The sequence below is a fragment of the Grus americana genome, chromosome 14, assembly GCF_028858705.1.
Source record: "Grus americana isolate bGruAme1 chromosome 14, bGruAme1.mat, whole genome shotgun sequence".
NCBI classification, from domain to species: domain Eukaryota; kingdom Metazoa; phylum Chordata; class Aves; order Gruiformes; family Gruidae; genus Grus; species Grus americana.
Genome location: NC_072865.1, coordinates 21,833,466 through 21,848,529, shown reverse-complemented (window position 1 = coordinate 21,848,529; position 15,064 = coordinate 21,833,466). Strand labels below are relative to the sequence as shown.

The 15,064-nt window shown below is 38.4% G+C and overlaps 1 protein-coding gene across 17 annotated transcripts in view; it reads right to left on the bottom strand.

Moving 5' to 3' along the window:
- ANKHD1 (ankyrin repeat and KH domain containing 1) overlaps positions 1–15,064 on the bottom strand; it is a 116,429-nt gene that overhangs the window by 42,776 nt on the left and 58,589 nt on the right. For 12 of the 17 annotated variants that reach the window (XM_054841289.1, XM_054841291.1, XM_054841290.1 and 9 more), the window contains 5 exons: positions 10,886–10,945; positions 6,953–7,040; positions 6,211–6,338; positions 5,912–6,055; positions 5,130–5,232 (listed from right to left, as the gene is read on the bottom strand). In XM_054841289.1, coding sequence (XP_054697264.1) covers positions 5,130–5,232; positions 5,912–6,055; positions 6,211–6,338; positions 6,953–7,040; positions 10,886–10,945 — 523 coding nt within the window. The remainder of the gene's footprint in view (positions 1–5,129; positions 5,233–5,911; positions 6,056–6,210; positions 6,339–6,952; positions 7,041–10,885; positions 10,946–15,064) is intronic. The other 5 variants (XM_054841296.1, XM_054841304.1, XM_054841300.1 and 2 more) reach the window with 1 other exon arrangement.

The window sequence follows — 15,064 nt, the reverse complement described above, 5'->3', positions numbered from 1 at the left end:
TATTTCTATTTCTGTACTCCCACAGATTCCCCCTAACTTGAACAACTCAGCCTTCACCACCATTCCTGCAGAGCACACACATGCCTTCAGACAGTTTTTTGACCAACATACACAACTCAGGGTAAGACCTACTCCGCACAAATGGAGCTTCCCATCCACTTCTCTGACTACTACTTCTCTCTAGTAAGAGGTAAACGTTTCCTATGGAAATCTCCTGTACTTCTCCTGTACACTGCAGACAATCTCCTAAGTATCTGAGTTGCAATAGTCCATTCACCCAGATGGGCCTCCCCCAAGCACCATAACCAGTCTCTTGAGCAGCCAGTAACACGCGGGGAGGACACCACTACCAGTTTTTAATGCCTTCTGGCTGCAAGTAGCATTAAAACGTCCTAGATACTGTGAGCAGCAGTTTAGAAAAATAACCTTCATATTTATAGTCCTGAGGTGGCTCTGCTAAGCAATTAAACTCTTCTAATTTAAATTTGCTTAAAACACATTAACTCTTTACAGGGTTGCTGCCTACCAACAAGTCTCATACCATATCTTAAGTGCTTATGATTCTCGAGGAACTTGCTCTTCTAGCCCTGACTTCTAATCCATAGGATGTCTTCTTGTCCCAAGAAAAGTAAATTTATGTGCCCTTTCACAAAGAATAGAGCAGCACAGGTGAGATGCTACCGGTCCAAAATAAATATACCTAAAATTATCTTACTGACCCCAATGACATTGTTATTAGATATACCATCTACATTTGCTTGTAGCCTTGTACCTTACAGCAGTAGCACAGGCAGGTACTTGAAGCCTAGTACAGGTCTTACACTAAAAGCACTAACCGACAAATTAGCAAGGACAGACATTTGTTGTATTTTAGAGCAAGCAACAGAAGTTTAAGGAAAATCACTACTTTATTTTTAATGTCTTTTCAGAAAATTAAAAAGACCAAAGGTTTGTTTTTACAATCCATTATACTCTCTAGGAAGTTTCTATCAACACAACTTGCATTTCAGCTTAGTGGTTTTCATCCTGGCCACCACCTGAAACAGTTATACTTCACTTTTTATTATATTAAATTTTGGGACTTGTTGATAGCTCCTTAATTTCTAGAGCTGTTAATTAGAAAAAAGAGAAAAAAAAAGAAAAAGGAGTGCACCCAAATCCAAACAGCTAAATTCCAAAAGATTTTTCCAGCACAAAAAAAAAGACAAGGAAAAAAGTAGTCAACTGTGTGTTACACATTTGTACATTCACATATATCTTCTTTACCTAGTATAGAAATCTGTATGAATCATCATGTCATTCTGATAGGTAATGTTACCTAGAACTTTTTAATTACAAAACAAAAAACCCCAACCAAATAAAAAAAAAAACCAACCACAAAACAAGTAAAAAACCAGATTCAGTCTGTTCCTCACATGACAAGAGGCAGATGTCAGGAAATGTAAATCCTTATTAAGATCTTTGTGTTTTATTAACAGAATTGCTTGTCCACTGTTCTTGCATTTTTAAAAATCTGATTTCACTCTGAAGTCACAAGTTAGATTTGCAGTCTGCAATTAAAGTTCACCAGCCTCATCAAGAGGAGTGAGATGAACTCAATATTGAATTTTCATGAAAATTCTGTTTTACCTGTAATTCACGTTTGGCCCCTTTATCAATTAAATCACACAATGTATGAGATTTCTGTTAGTATATAACTCAGTATTAGGCATAAAAGTAAAATATTTTTTACTCCAATATCTATTGAATTTGTAGCTATTGAAGCTACATGGAGTTTGTTTTTCTTTCCTTTCTCCAAGCCATTAGACTGTTAGAATTAGCCTGGGTAATATACTACTGTATAACTATACTACTGTATAGTGAAGGTCTAACTTAAAAAGCTTAGAGATTCAAAAAATCCTACTCAGCCTCAAGGAAATGGGTCTCCTTCCTATAGATCAAAGACATATGTGGGCAGCTTTCATGCGAATAACTTAAGTCTATTAGGTCTTGTGGAATTCTAAAAAAACATGCACCCCAAATAAGAAATGCTGCAAGTTACTGCCCACTTAAATACAACAGTGGAGAAGTCTAATGACAGCACGTTGATAGCTTTTAAGCATTCAGTTAAGGCCAATTAGTTCATTTATAAGCATAATTTCAGATGAGTTACAAAGTAAAACGAATCTGGAGAAAAACTTACACAATAACTGATACCTCAGCTTCCAAAAAGACTACTTTAAGTTTTGACACATTTAAAAATGCCTTACATAGTTCAAATATTTTGACTAAGAAAACAATCCTGCTGCTTTCCACAGACTTCCTGAGCATCCCCTTGTTGCACTAGCGTGTTGTTTTTCAATAATGTTCTAAACACATGCAGTGGGTTCAAGCCACTGCGCTCACCAGGCACGCTCTGTGAAAGACTAAGGCAGGATCAGAAACACTGCTGGGAGTTGCAGATCCCACTCTTAGTAATCATTAGCTTGCTTTTACAAACTAGGCAAGATTATCAAAGGCAACACTGTTACACCAGCTGATTTCCTGAAGAAATCCAACAGCATTCCTTTTGACAATTTCACATGCTGGGCAGCAAGAGCCCCTCGCCCCAGGGAACCAGATGTTGGGGCACTTGGAGCTGCATCATAGCCACTGCGCTTTACACCCCTCGCAGCATAAAGCAGGAGACACTCTCTGGTCCTGCAGAAATAGCACGTTTGTTTTTTCTAACCAAAAGAGTCTCTGTGTCGAGCTGCTGCATCAGAATTGCTGCTGGCTGCTAAGCAGCAGCCAGTACAAAATGCCAAGGGATGGATCTCCTGCCTCTCCCCATGAAAGCACAGAGATGAACTTCACTGGGATTTCATTTTTACATGGACACAATAGACACATGCTAAAAGTAGTGGACTAAACCCAATCCTTCCTAAGTACGTAACAGTTGGAGGCTGTTCAGTCCCAAGAACTGAATTCTTTCACCTGGTTTTCCTTCAGCTTTTTAGGAAGTTACCATCTTTGTGTATCCCCTTTACCTGAGTCCCTCTAGATCCACTGTCGGCTCTGAAATGTTTCTCTCTTCAGTTGCTAAACATTGATATTAAATCCTTTGCCAAAATAAGTATTCAAATGGCAACTATCCCATACGCCTTCTTACTTTACTGAATAATAATAATAATAATAATGTAATTCAAAATTAGACCATAAATTCCTCTTGAAAAACCTCACACCGTATTTGAATCATAACAATAACATACAAGAGTATTCTAGTTTTACAACTCGACTTGCCAAGAACTCTTCAGGAAACAAGTTTTAGTATTGCATTTCTTACAAAACTAATAGAGGTCCTTAAAAACCAGACTGTGCTGAGGTTAAGAAGGCTAGGTGCTCCTCTCCTTCCCCCAAGTAGCTGACTTTTTGTATAAACTCGGGGCTACTCCTAACTGCGAAGGCAGGGAATTTGTCCTCCCCAGGTTAAACAGTGTTGTTACATAAGAACTTAAGACCTCCTCCCCAGTGGAAATAATGACCACTCCTTTACTCACACCCTCTGTTGTCCCTCCTCTCCAGAGAAGTTTAACAATGAATGCCTGCTATATTAAAACCACGTGTGTATAGCAAGTTAAGAATGGAAGTTCAAAGAACACTAACTCTGTTGCAGCTAAAGTAGCAGAGCGATATCACTACAATGATCACACAGTGTTTATCACAGAAATACCCTTTTCCCCCCTAAAGATCTGAGATACACAAGAGCTTTGCACACAATGTTTTCATCTCTTGCAACGCATCACAGATTAGTCTCACTGACATGCATGAAGCATGTCCTGAAACACTGAGAACAATTAGAGCTCTCTGTCCAAGTTCCAATAACACAGTACTGCTAAAAACTTGACTAAAGTATGAGCTGACACTTGCAACAAGGTGTTGTTTTTTAATGAGAGCTACTTCTTAAACTACAATCAATGATTTGCTTTTTGTAATTTGATTAAGCTTCTAATTTTAGTCTTCTGACTCTGATTCAACTAATCTCTCATCGATTCCCATGCATCACAAAATGTACTTCCAGAACACTAACCCACTTCATAATAGTAACAGTTATTTAATTGTAAGGGCACACATACTAGTATATATATAGCTTTTTGCTGTTTTACTTGAACCAGAAGTTGCATATTCTTTTCATTTGTTTGGTACTCATTTTTATGAAATCCAAAATATCAAGTGTTGCACATCCTAGGAAAATGATATAATAATTGCATTTGAGAAGTCACACATATGGCATATATGCATGGAGAGAGTCACAGCTGCACACTTAAACACCATTAGGTACACATTATTTTTTTTTCTCTTCATTTGTGCCCCTGGCGGTTTTTTTGTTTGTTATAGGAAGTACTGACCACATCTAGAATAAAGAAATAAAGCTAGCTAATAGAGCTTTGGATAATATAATATTTAATATCCCCATCCAAAAACTGTAAATCATTAGGAGCTGCAATTTGTAACTTTCTATTTGAGAATCTGCTTCTCTTTCTGAGCTGACTTAGCAGACATGAAGAATTGGTTACAGAATCCATACCTGGAAATGAACTGCTAAATTTGCTATTTAATGACTGCAAATAGTTTTAACCAGTGAGTGAACCATGTTCAAAGCAAAAACACTGATGTTATGATTACTTACAAGAGTACTATTACTAATACAAGAAAAATTCTCCTGTAAGTAGATCTGCATTGGCATTTAGCAGTGCCAAGACGTTTGCACTGCTACTGCAGGAACAGCAAAAAATTGATATATCAAGTTCATGCATAGTAGTTGCAACTATTCCAGATGACCAATGTACCATATCCAAAAGTTAACACCACACCTAGAGTTTATTATTGTTTTTTTCATCAATCTGCACTATGGCAGTTACCACACTCATATTCTTCAAAAAAAATTAGAGTAAGCATAATAAAGCCAGAAAAAAACAGTGTTACTATACTATAGAATACAAGAAAATATCAAAAACTATGCACTACTTAGAAGTATTTTAAGTTATACTTCATTAGAGGTGGTCAAGAATCGATGGAGTGGACTATACTATTCATATAGCTCTAAGAAAATTGTCCCCAGCCCATCAGTTTCCAAACTGCATATAGTCACAGAGTGGCTACATACTAACCTTTCACCACTCCCAAGAGAGGTGGCGAGTTCTCTTGAGGGGTTCTGTCAGGTTCCTGGGGAGGTACAACCATGGCAAGTGTATGCACCGGTACACGTGGAACCTTAAAACAAAGCCACAGACACACACTCAGATAAAAAAACCTCTTTTGAATGGACTAGATCTTGAAGTGTTAATACAAAGATACATTTCTACAGCAGACCTCCATTCCATTCTTCCTAAACTGCACATGCTATGCTACCTCTTGATATGACCTCTCCTATGCTATTTTATTGTGGATAATATGTCAAAGTTAACTATGTTAACTTTACAAAAATCTGGGCTGTGTAGGCTGGAAAACTGTTATCAGCATTAGGCTTTTAAATCAACTAACTTCACTGGAAAGCTACATCTCCAGCCTGCAGAACTCTAAATTTACACAATATATTTTCTTTCATATAACAACCAAAATTAGCAACAATGTTTGAGGGGTGCTGTCACAAGGGTTTAGAACTTTGAAACGAAATGCTGAGCAAATACAACCAAGAAAATAATATTTTTTTGAGATACTAGGTTTGGGACTATCCTAAGGACTAGAAAAGAGAACAAAGTTCAGACGATCTTCAGGACACTGCAGACAATACCAATCAACTTTCTCACTCCTATTTTCAAATGCGTGGACTTTTTTTTAATTCTTTCCACTGTATACGTTCACATCTAAATTAACTTCAGAAGTTAACTATGAAGGAAGTGCTTCTTTGCAACATTCATGGTGATATTTAAAAAAATTCCTTATGCCTTACCTGAGACTGATCCTGAGATGGAGGTGTGAGCTGAGACAAGTCTGCTGCAGGAACCGACAAAACATTGTTTGGGTAATCCAGCAAGTAAGAAACGACATTTGTATGTCCTCCTTTGGCAGCTTCAATGAGCATTGTTGAGCCATCCTGAATTGAGATTTTGGAAATAAAAAGCAGGAAGATGAATTTTGCTACCTGGTGTAGCACATAAGATATGAATTAGACCATTTAAGATTGCACATTAAATCAGCTACATGGTTCTTTCAGTACCTACGATAAATGCATAGGTTTAAGTGACTTACCTTGAGCCGATGTGTAGGATCCGCACCGTGAGCCAGAAGGAGCTCGACAACTGCCAGGTGGCCTCCTGCACATGCCAGTGACACCACCGTGTGGTCATTATTAGCCGTAGCCCTGTTAACGTTGGCACCTATAAAGAGAAGATCTCAGAATTAAACACAAGGAAATTCTTTTTAAAAGAAAATATCAACAAGTACAGTATTTTCTGGAATAGAGATTAACTTTTCTCTTTTAATCTTAATTCGTACACACTTCTAGGGTAAAAGCAAGGGATTTTGAATAACAGATGGCTTCTACGTATCATCCTCCTCATCTTGCAAAGACAAGGCAATGATGACAGTAACAGTGGGCCTCCTAAGTGGTAAGAGAAAGGGAACACTTACAGTATACAAAGCACAACTTCTAAGTTTTTGTTCTAAGCACTTATCAGTATCACTACATGGTGCCATTTTTGCTGTTTCAGACAATACTTGAGGATGTGTTTTTCTGAAGGAGGGAGTGTGTTTTTTAAGAAACTGAAGATATCTGCTGTACTTCAAATCTACTTAATCTATACAACAGAGTAGGAAAAGTAACTAGCAATTCATCGTATTGTGATCTAAATGAAATTCAAAAACCCCTTAACAATTTGACAAATGCTCATATACACATAACCAGACTATTTTTGAAGAAGCTTCACAAACATGCAGAATTGTAAAGTAGCATCTTATATTTTTAAATTAGTTATTTAAACTAGTATTTTACCTTTGCTAATAAGGAATTGCACAGTGCATAAGTGACCAGCTCGCGCAGCCTTCATTAGTGGGGTTCTCCCACCTTCAGATTCATGCTCCTATTGTAAAGGAGAAATAACAAACGTATAAATGGGCAAAAATTATACCATTGTGTCAGCTCTTGATTCATCTTTTGATGTGACCAGAATTACCTGTCTCAGTAGAAGACCTATCTTATAAGCTGACTACCATCAATATAAACTGACTGGAATCAATTTTGATGTTACTTTAAATACTGAATCACACTGTCAAAAAGCATTCAGACCACATCCATACTGTTATCACACAAGGAAGTTTCCCTGTACTTACATAGTCTTTTTTTATTTTAGTGTTCAAACGCGTAACAAACTCAAGAACAGTAACATCTTGTTTCCTCCTCTGAAAGGGAAGACTATTTAACACAAGTATCATCCAACATTAGTAAGTAAACAAATAACTATGAACTGATGTGCAACTCTTCTGAGAACTGTCACATGCTGCATGCCAGACCTCTAAAATTGCAATAATGTCTGAAGAGCAGACAACTTTTTTTAAAAAACACACTGAAGAGGATCAACAATAAAAATGAGACAAATCACTGCAGGTCACAAAAAGTATCTGAAAAAGAGGACTGGAGAATAAAGCAGAAAGACAACAAAAGGATGATACAAACCAACAAAAAAAAAGGAATGAGCGACAAGAACAATTTTTGAATTTAAAAAGTTTCTTAATACTGGAAAGATGTGGTTGAATACAACTGTATTAGAGAAGTTACAGACCTAAAAAAATTGCCTGTTATGTAGATGTGATCAATACCACAAAGAATACTGACTAATACGTATCAACCCTCCCGCAGCAACAAGGGGAGAGAACATCATCTTCCTGGGAGCGTTTGTATTTGTGCTCTGAATATTCAGTCTGATCAATAATATACTAGGACTGGGGTGGTGGTGGTGGTGTAATTAAAATATCTGGGAAGCCAAGCTCTAAATTCACTATTTACTTCTGGAATTGCATGTATATCTGATAGTGAAAGTTAACATTTAGTACTGACAATGGATGATACTGCTATTTAGAAATATAAAAGGACAAAAATAGATTTAACAGAACAAATCAACTCAATAGTTTCAGTATTCCTGAAAGCTCTGCATATGTCCTTTGACATATGGCTTGCTTCAGTTGCAAGCTGCACCTTAAGTTAGATTTCTGTTCGTACACTTGAGGAAGAAATCTCAACTGGATCTTCTATTGGAGAGTGACCCTGTGCAGAAAATACAAACCAATCCTTTGCTGTGATGGGGGTTACGCTACCCCTCTCAATGCGCTTTGGAAAGTGCAGAAAAACTCTGCTCCTGCACCTTCATAAGAACTTTGTATTATTGTACACCACTTCAACACACATTTAAACTTCATATTAGTGCTCTTATTTCTTTGCTTGCTTAGTAGTATAATGCATAAGTGCACGCAGGCAGATAGGATGCCTTACAGACTTACTACTTAAGTCACCTTTTTTTTTTTTTTTAAATAAGTAGATTCCATTCCCAGGACAAGTGACTGCTTAGCTGTTGATAAATATGTGCATGCTTTTGGATTGCCTGCATGTCAGAAATATTTACAGGACATGTAAAGCTAATTATGTTAGTATATGGCCCTATGATGTGCAAGAATTAGTAGCATGCCCTTGAGCTCTGATGCACACTCCGGTATCGGGCATTGCTTTTCCTTCCTCAGCCACTGCCAATAGATCATAAAAAGCCAGATGCTGCTGTCTGCCTTATGCACAGTAAACCCCTGGTACTGCTGGCAAGTCACTCACAAAGCAGCTATGGATCCAAAGAAATATTGAACACCACATCACTTGCTGAGCAGGACCAGAACACTACTGCCCAAACAATACATGTTTCTAAATCCCCATTGATGCAACAAAGATGGCAAGCAAAATTTATTTTATGTCATCTTAGCTATATTCAAGATAATAAAAAGCCATTCTATATTGCATTGAAATGTAGCATTTCAGATAACTAACAGTAAGATATCATTACTTGCAACATTCTCTATTCCTAAGACACTTAACTGTTGAAGTCTTAAACATGTATGTCAGGAGGCTTCCTCATTTAAATGCAATGCAGTTATTCTGCCCAGTTTAACCAACTGTCACTTCATGAAGCAGGCAGAACTTGATCCTCAACTATAATACACTTCAAATACTTGCAGCACCATACACATCATCAGTCCAGCCAAACTAAATCATTTGTGTGCCAACCTGCCATAAATCTGCAAAAGTTATTGCATTTTGACGGTATTTTTCACATCAGAAAATAGAAATACATATTTTATTTTAAAATGAAATTAATTCTATGACTTCAGCACTCCATTTAGCCCTAATAAGGGCTAGCAGATAGCATCAACTCAGGCTTTAAGGGGAAATTTCTAGAACAAGCCAAAATAAGAAGCTGAGCCAGTACAGTGCCTTTTGTATACTCGCATCCTTTCTCTTTTAACTGGAATGCCCATAATTTTTTATTTTTTAAACTGCAGTAGATAATCAACATCAGGACAGAGAACTTGAAAGCTGTCCAAAAGCATCCTCCATCAGCTTTCCAATGCGCTTCTTCCTCATATTAATATGAAGTACATGCAAATGCTTATTTTGTAAGAAAAACTAGCAAGTAGTACTCATCTCTAAGGACAATTTCCCTGGCTATCTGCACTGTAGGACTCACCACAGTATTCTGTCTCTCTCCACTGCTCCACTGAGAAATATTGCAGTTAGTATGATCAGAAAGAGGTATAAAGGAGAACATCTATGCCAGCTTTGACTAGAAAAGCCATTCTCTAAACACTCGAGTGATGTGCTCTCCTGCTAATTCTGCTTGAATAAAAAAAGTGCCTGAAAAGAATTGTCTGCAGGTTTGGGTACCAGATAGGAAAGGGAATTCGAGAGTATTACCCAAATCAGGTGAGAGCTTACATTATCTGCACCTTTTACTCGTCTCAAAAAGGAGACGAGAATCCAGTCAGTAATAATTATTTTCTTTCTAGACAAATCAGTACTTCAGAGAGCAGAGCAAAAGCAGTGTCATCACAAGCATCTTACAACAATCATTGGTATTTTTTATTCTTGATTTCAAGTTCTCTGTTTTAGGCAATTCCAAGATCAGCTACATAAGGGCTCTCCCCCCCGCCCTTATTCTCTTTGGTTCACAAGTATTCATGGTTGGCAAGTATTATTCACTAGGATATTTTTTTCGAGTTTGTTTCCAATGTCATATGTTATTTAAAAATTCTAGAACAAAACCTGCATTTTCAAAGCAAAAGTCCAACTGCTCTCTTCAATTCTTTAACAAGCCTCTCTCATCTATGACAACAGTGAATATTTAGCAGAATGTTAAATGTTATTTTAAGCAAAATGATTTAGACAAAGTTTTTGATGCAATGCAATAGCCAAACAATACAGTTCTTAACACTATGCCACTTTGCTAATTTTCAATATTGAACTCCTATCAAGAGATACAGTATTCTAGCAGTCACCAACCTAATTGTCCCAGATAACCTTCCTGAGATATGTAGCAAACCAGTATTTCAGAGGCACCTAAAAACTCAGCTAGGCCTCTAGTTTAAAGTAAATATCTGAAAAGGGAAGACCTTACAGGAAGCTAGATATGTACTAACAGGTTTAACATACCTGCTTGTGCTAATAGACTCAATGAGATAACATGCTGCATTTGTGAAGGTTGAGATACTGTTTTTTAAAAACAGGGTTTTAGAAAACCCAACAGAAGGGAAAATGCAGGACAAAGATGACATGCCTAGTCTACACAGTCAGTCTTTGTACTTTTGAAGAAATTTAGATGCCTTAAAGCCATGCTTGTCATTAGCATGTATTCTGAGGCTGCAGCTTACAAGCATCAAAGGCCAACCTCACCTGATGCTTGCTCGGCTCTATGCCCTCCAAAATAGTCTTCTTTAAGTCCTCCTGCTTGTCCTGCGGAAGGAAAAAGAAGAACTCACGGCTCTTGTTCTACAAATAAATGTTGTTCTTGGTCATGAAGACCTGGAATGCAAACTTAAGTGGATCAGATCCACCAGCTGAAAACTCCGTTTTGCTGGAATCAGGCAAGCAAGCACAAAGGTAAGACCAAGCAATGCAGCTCTCACCAGTTAAGATTCCTACCACAAGCCACTCAAATTCATGAAGAGAGCACAAAGGTCATACACAGCATCTTGTTAAATACTAGATGACTTTTTGTTCACTACTGGCAAAAGAGAGGATTTCATTATACTTTGCACCATCCAGAGACTGCAACACAACATCCAAAAGGTGTTAACTACAAAAATTAGCTTCACATGTCCTACAACCTTTTGCCGTATTTGTAAAAGACTGAGGGCCAAGTCTAAAAAGACCTGAAATCCCTGACCTTTCCCTGACAGTTCAAGAAACAGTACAGAAAAACATGACATTCTCAGATCCCTCACTGTAACGACAACATAGCATGGTTTCATTCAAATCCATAAAGTATTGGATATTTTTGTATATGTTTAAATGCTGCCTTATGCACACTGCATAAAACATGCAGTGTCATACACATAAAGGAAAGTGAGTTTCTAATTAAGGAGCCATGTTTGTGTGAGGGATGTTATCAGCTGAAGGTAAATCAATGATCCCTGCAATGACAAAAAGATCTGTCTGTAAAAATATTTTGTCATAGGGGAAGAATCAAGAGGTAGTTTGGCATGCCTGGGGCTTTTTTTTTTGTTTGGTTTTTGTTTTGTTGGGTTTTTTGGGTTGGTGGGATTTTTTTTAGGTTTTTGTGGGGTTTTTTTGCAACTGGAGTTATGTGGATGCCAGGTAGCCGGTTTTAGTCTTTTAAGGAAAGCCACATGTGGAATTTTAACAAGTATAAAGAGCTTGGGGAAGAGCTTGACAGTGTAAAATGAGAAGACTACAAGGATGCAGCTGCCCTCAGGGGTTCTCTTCCATCTCTCAATTTCAGCATAAAAGCACCCATGTATCTTGTAGTAGAAAGGTAAACTCCATCACTAGATCAACGCTCCTGTGCAGCAGAGCTTCACATACAGCTGCAAGACAGCCCAGATTAGAAAACACCAATTTAAAACTCTTTGCTTCACAGCTGAGAAAAGCTGGGATCTTCTCACTGTCCAAAACAACAACAATCTCTTTTGTTTTCAGCTACACTAAAACAGGCAAAGATGCAAACCTTGTCAAGAGCAGTCTCACTTTCAAAAAGGAGACTGACATCTCCGGTGTGCAGCATTTCATCCAGGTCTGATTCTACATTAAAAGGGAACAGGCATCCCAAGAGGCACATTTAGTTTATAGAAAGATATACAGCTTAAAAGTAGGATATTACCTCTCATTAAACATCACCAATACTCTTTGTGAGCTTTACAGTCCTTAATCTAGATCCTGTGGGAACACAGAGGTACCAGCATGTCTTACCTTATACAAGTTTTGAGATGGAGGTAACTGCTAGTAAAGACACAAGAAGAAGAAAAAGAAAGAAGAGAACTCTTACAGTAAAAACAAGTCTCCTCACACCTTTGAGATTAGACAAATCCTTGCTACAGAGGTCAATAACTGTATTACTGAAGTGCTAGTTATTTCTCCCTAAAGCTATTAAACCATACCACCACTTAAAAAAAAATGCTTTAATCAAATCGTATTTCAGAGTTCTAATCTCCAAAATTTTACTGCTATTAACAACAAAATCTAAAGTAGCTATTTTGTCCCCAAAAAGAAATTTGTAAACAAGTAAAATTTACATTTGGTCCAATGGCAGGAGCTCACACTAAGACCCTGAAAGTCTTTATTCTTGCAGGCAATAAAGGAACCAGAATGCAACTAAGGCACAGATGGGATCACAGGCTGAAGTCTTCAGATGTGCCTCATTAAGTGATATACTTGGCAAAAGCAAGCTGATTTCAAAATGCATACATTAAAAAGGAAAGGCCTGCCAAGATAGTTTTGCTACAGATTTTGACAGGCCAACTTTGTCCCTGTAAGGACATGGAAAAGACAGATCCCTTAAAGAAAGGCATCAGAAAAGCATCAGAAGAATTGGTAACAAGCCAGACTTCATAAACAATTAGTCACAAGGAGATACAAATTCATCGATACCATACACAATTGAGCAGCTCTCCAGCAGACAGAAACAGACGAGTGGGTACTCTGACACTGTTCATTTCTAGTATAACTTGCCACTGCAGAGTTTTAATGAAAAATTAACCACAAACTAAAGAAAGTTCATCTTAGCCATTGTTTTCTTTTAGTTCTCCCGGTTCTTATAAAGCCACATTCCTTAATGACTCTAACAGAGCTCTCGAGATCTTCACTGATTCTTGAACTGAATTATATATTTGATATCTAGGCCAGAGGACCAGTCCCTGAAAAGCAAGAGTTCCCATTTTCTACTTGCAAAAGCAACAGCCTTTTTGTGTTGAGACATGATGGTAATAATCACTCCCAGTTCAGACAAAACTCTACCAGGGACTAGAAACACTTATATAATGATCATAACACAGTTTGGGTTGGACAGGATCTTCAAAGACCCATCTAGTCCACCCCCCTGCCATAGGCAAGGACACCCTCCACCAGACCAGGTTGCTCAAAGCCCCATCCAACCTAGCCTTGAAGTTTTCCAAGGATGAGGCATCCACAGCTTTTCCTGGCAACCTGTTGCAGTTTCTCACCACCCTCAACACAAAACATGCTCAAACTTTAGCTCAAGGTTCTATTCTGAGATTGAGAAAACTTCAACTGGACATGAGTAACACACAGGAATCAGTTCAGTAGAGTGAATTGGGTAACTTCGCCAAAGTTGGAAGACTTCAGTTTTCATGAGCACAATACAGGAAACCTCCTGAAAACATCTCCTGCCCTCTGCTGATTTGGCTAACCCAGCATGAAAGAGGCTCCTCTTCGCACCTGCAGTCTCAATGTCTTCACCTCAAATCCCACTCAGTCCTAACCTCCCGGCAAGTGAAGAGAGACATGAGAAGCCAAGAACAATTGGAGGTCTTAAAGTAGATTATATGCTTTCCATATCATGGAATAAAGGCTCTGAATTGGAAAGAAATGGGAGAACTGATCACAACAAATCTTGACAGCCAGTGTTTATTGTTCCTTTAACTCAAGGGCATTTGGGGAAGAAAGAGTAACTTTCTTTCCACAATCTAGAATCAGGGAGAAGAAAAAAATCCTCAAAAACTATGCGCCTTGCTTTCTTCGTCTAGAAGAAAACAGACTATGCAGGTGGCTCAGAAAACAGCAGCAAAATCCTGCAGCGGCTACATCTCTACAGAAAAATAAAACAGGGCCAGAGGACAAGCTTAGGCACAGGATGACCGGTCATTCACACTGCTTATTTCTTCGCAGCCTCCCTAGCACAGCGCTGGCCCTGTCAAGAACCGCAGGGGAGGAGGTCACTAGGGACTGATCCCAACAGGCAGCATGGAAAATCTGACATCGAGTTGGTCTCCACTTGTCTCGGAGGCCTTGCAACCTCAAGAACCCTTTCAAGACCTCATCCTGTGGGATCCAGGCATGTCCAATGTATGCTCCCACTATTGTGTTACGAAAACACCACTCTGGCAGGCTGCAACATAGCCACTGACATTCTCACAGATGCAAGGGCACAGCCCCAAGCCCAATGACCTGCCAGGCTCTGTGCTGCACAGCGTGGATGCATCAGTGGTTGTCATTTGTCCTTGCAATCAGGTAACGGCCCTCAGCCCTGTTTTATTCTCCTCAAAAAGGACTGCTCCACAACAGGGTAAGATGATATACGTCCAGCTGCTCAGTGACTGTGATATAAACCTCAGATATAAGGAAGGTTTCTGGAAAACAACGAAACATCAGTGAAATCAATCCCAGGAAAGACTGAAGAAGCAATTGGCGATATACTTTCATTTGCTGTGTCTGAACACCAGAAGGAGAACAAAACTAACTAGACAAATGAAGACAAACCGACCAGAGGTCTAAGTCCAGATCTGCATTCAATTCCCTACTCCAGCACAGACTTCCTGGGACAACTTGGTGACATCATCTAACCTCATTTAAATTACTAATGAAAACTGAAAACTA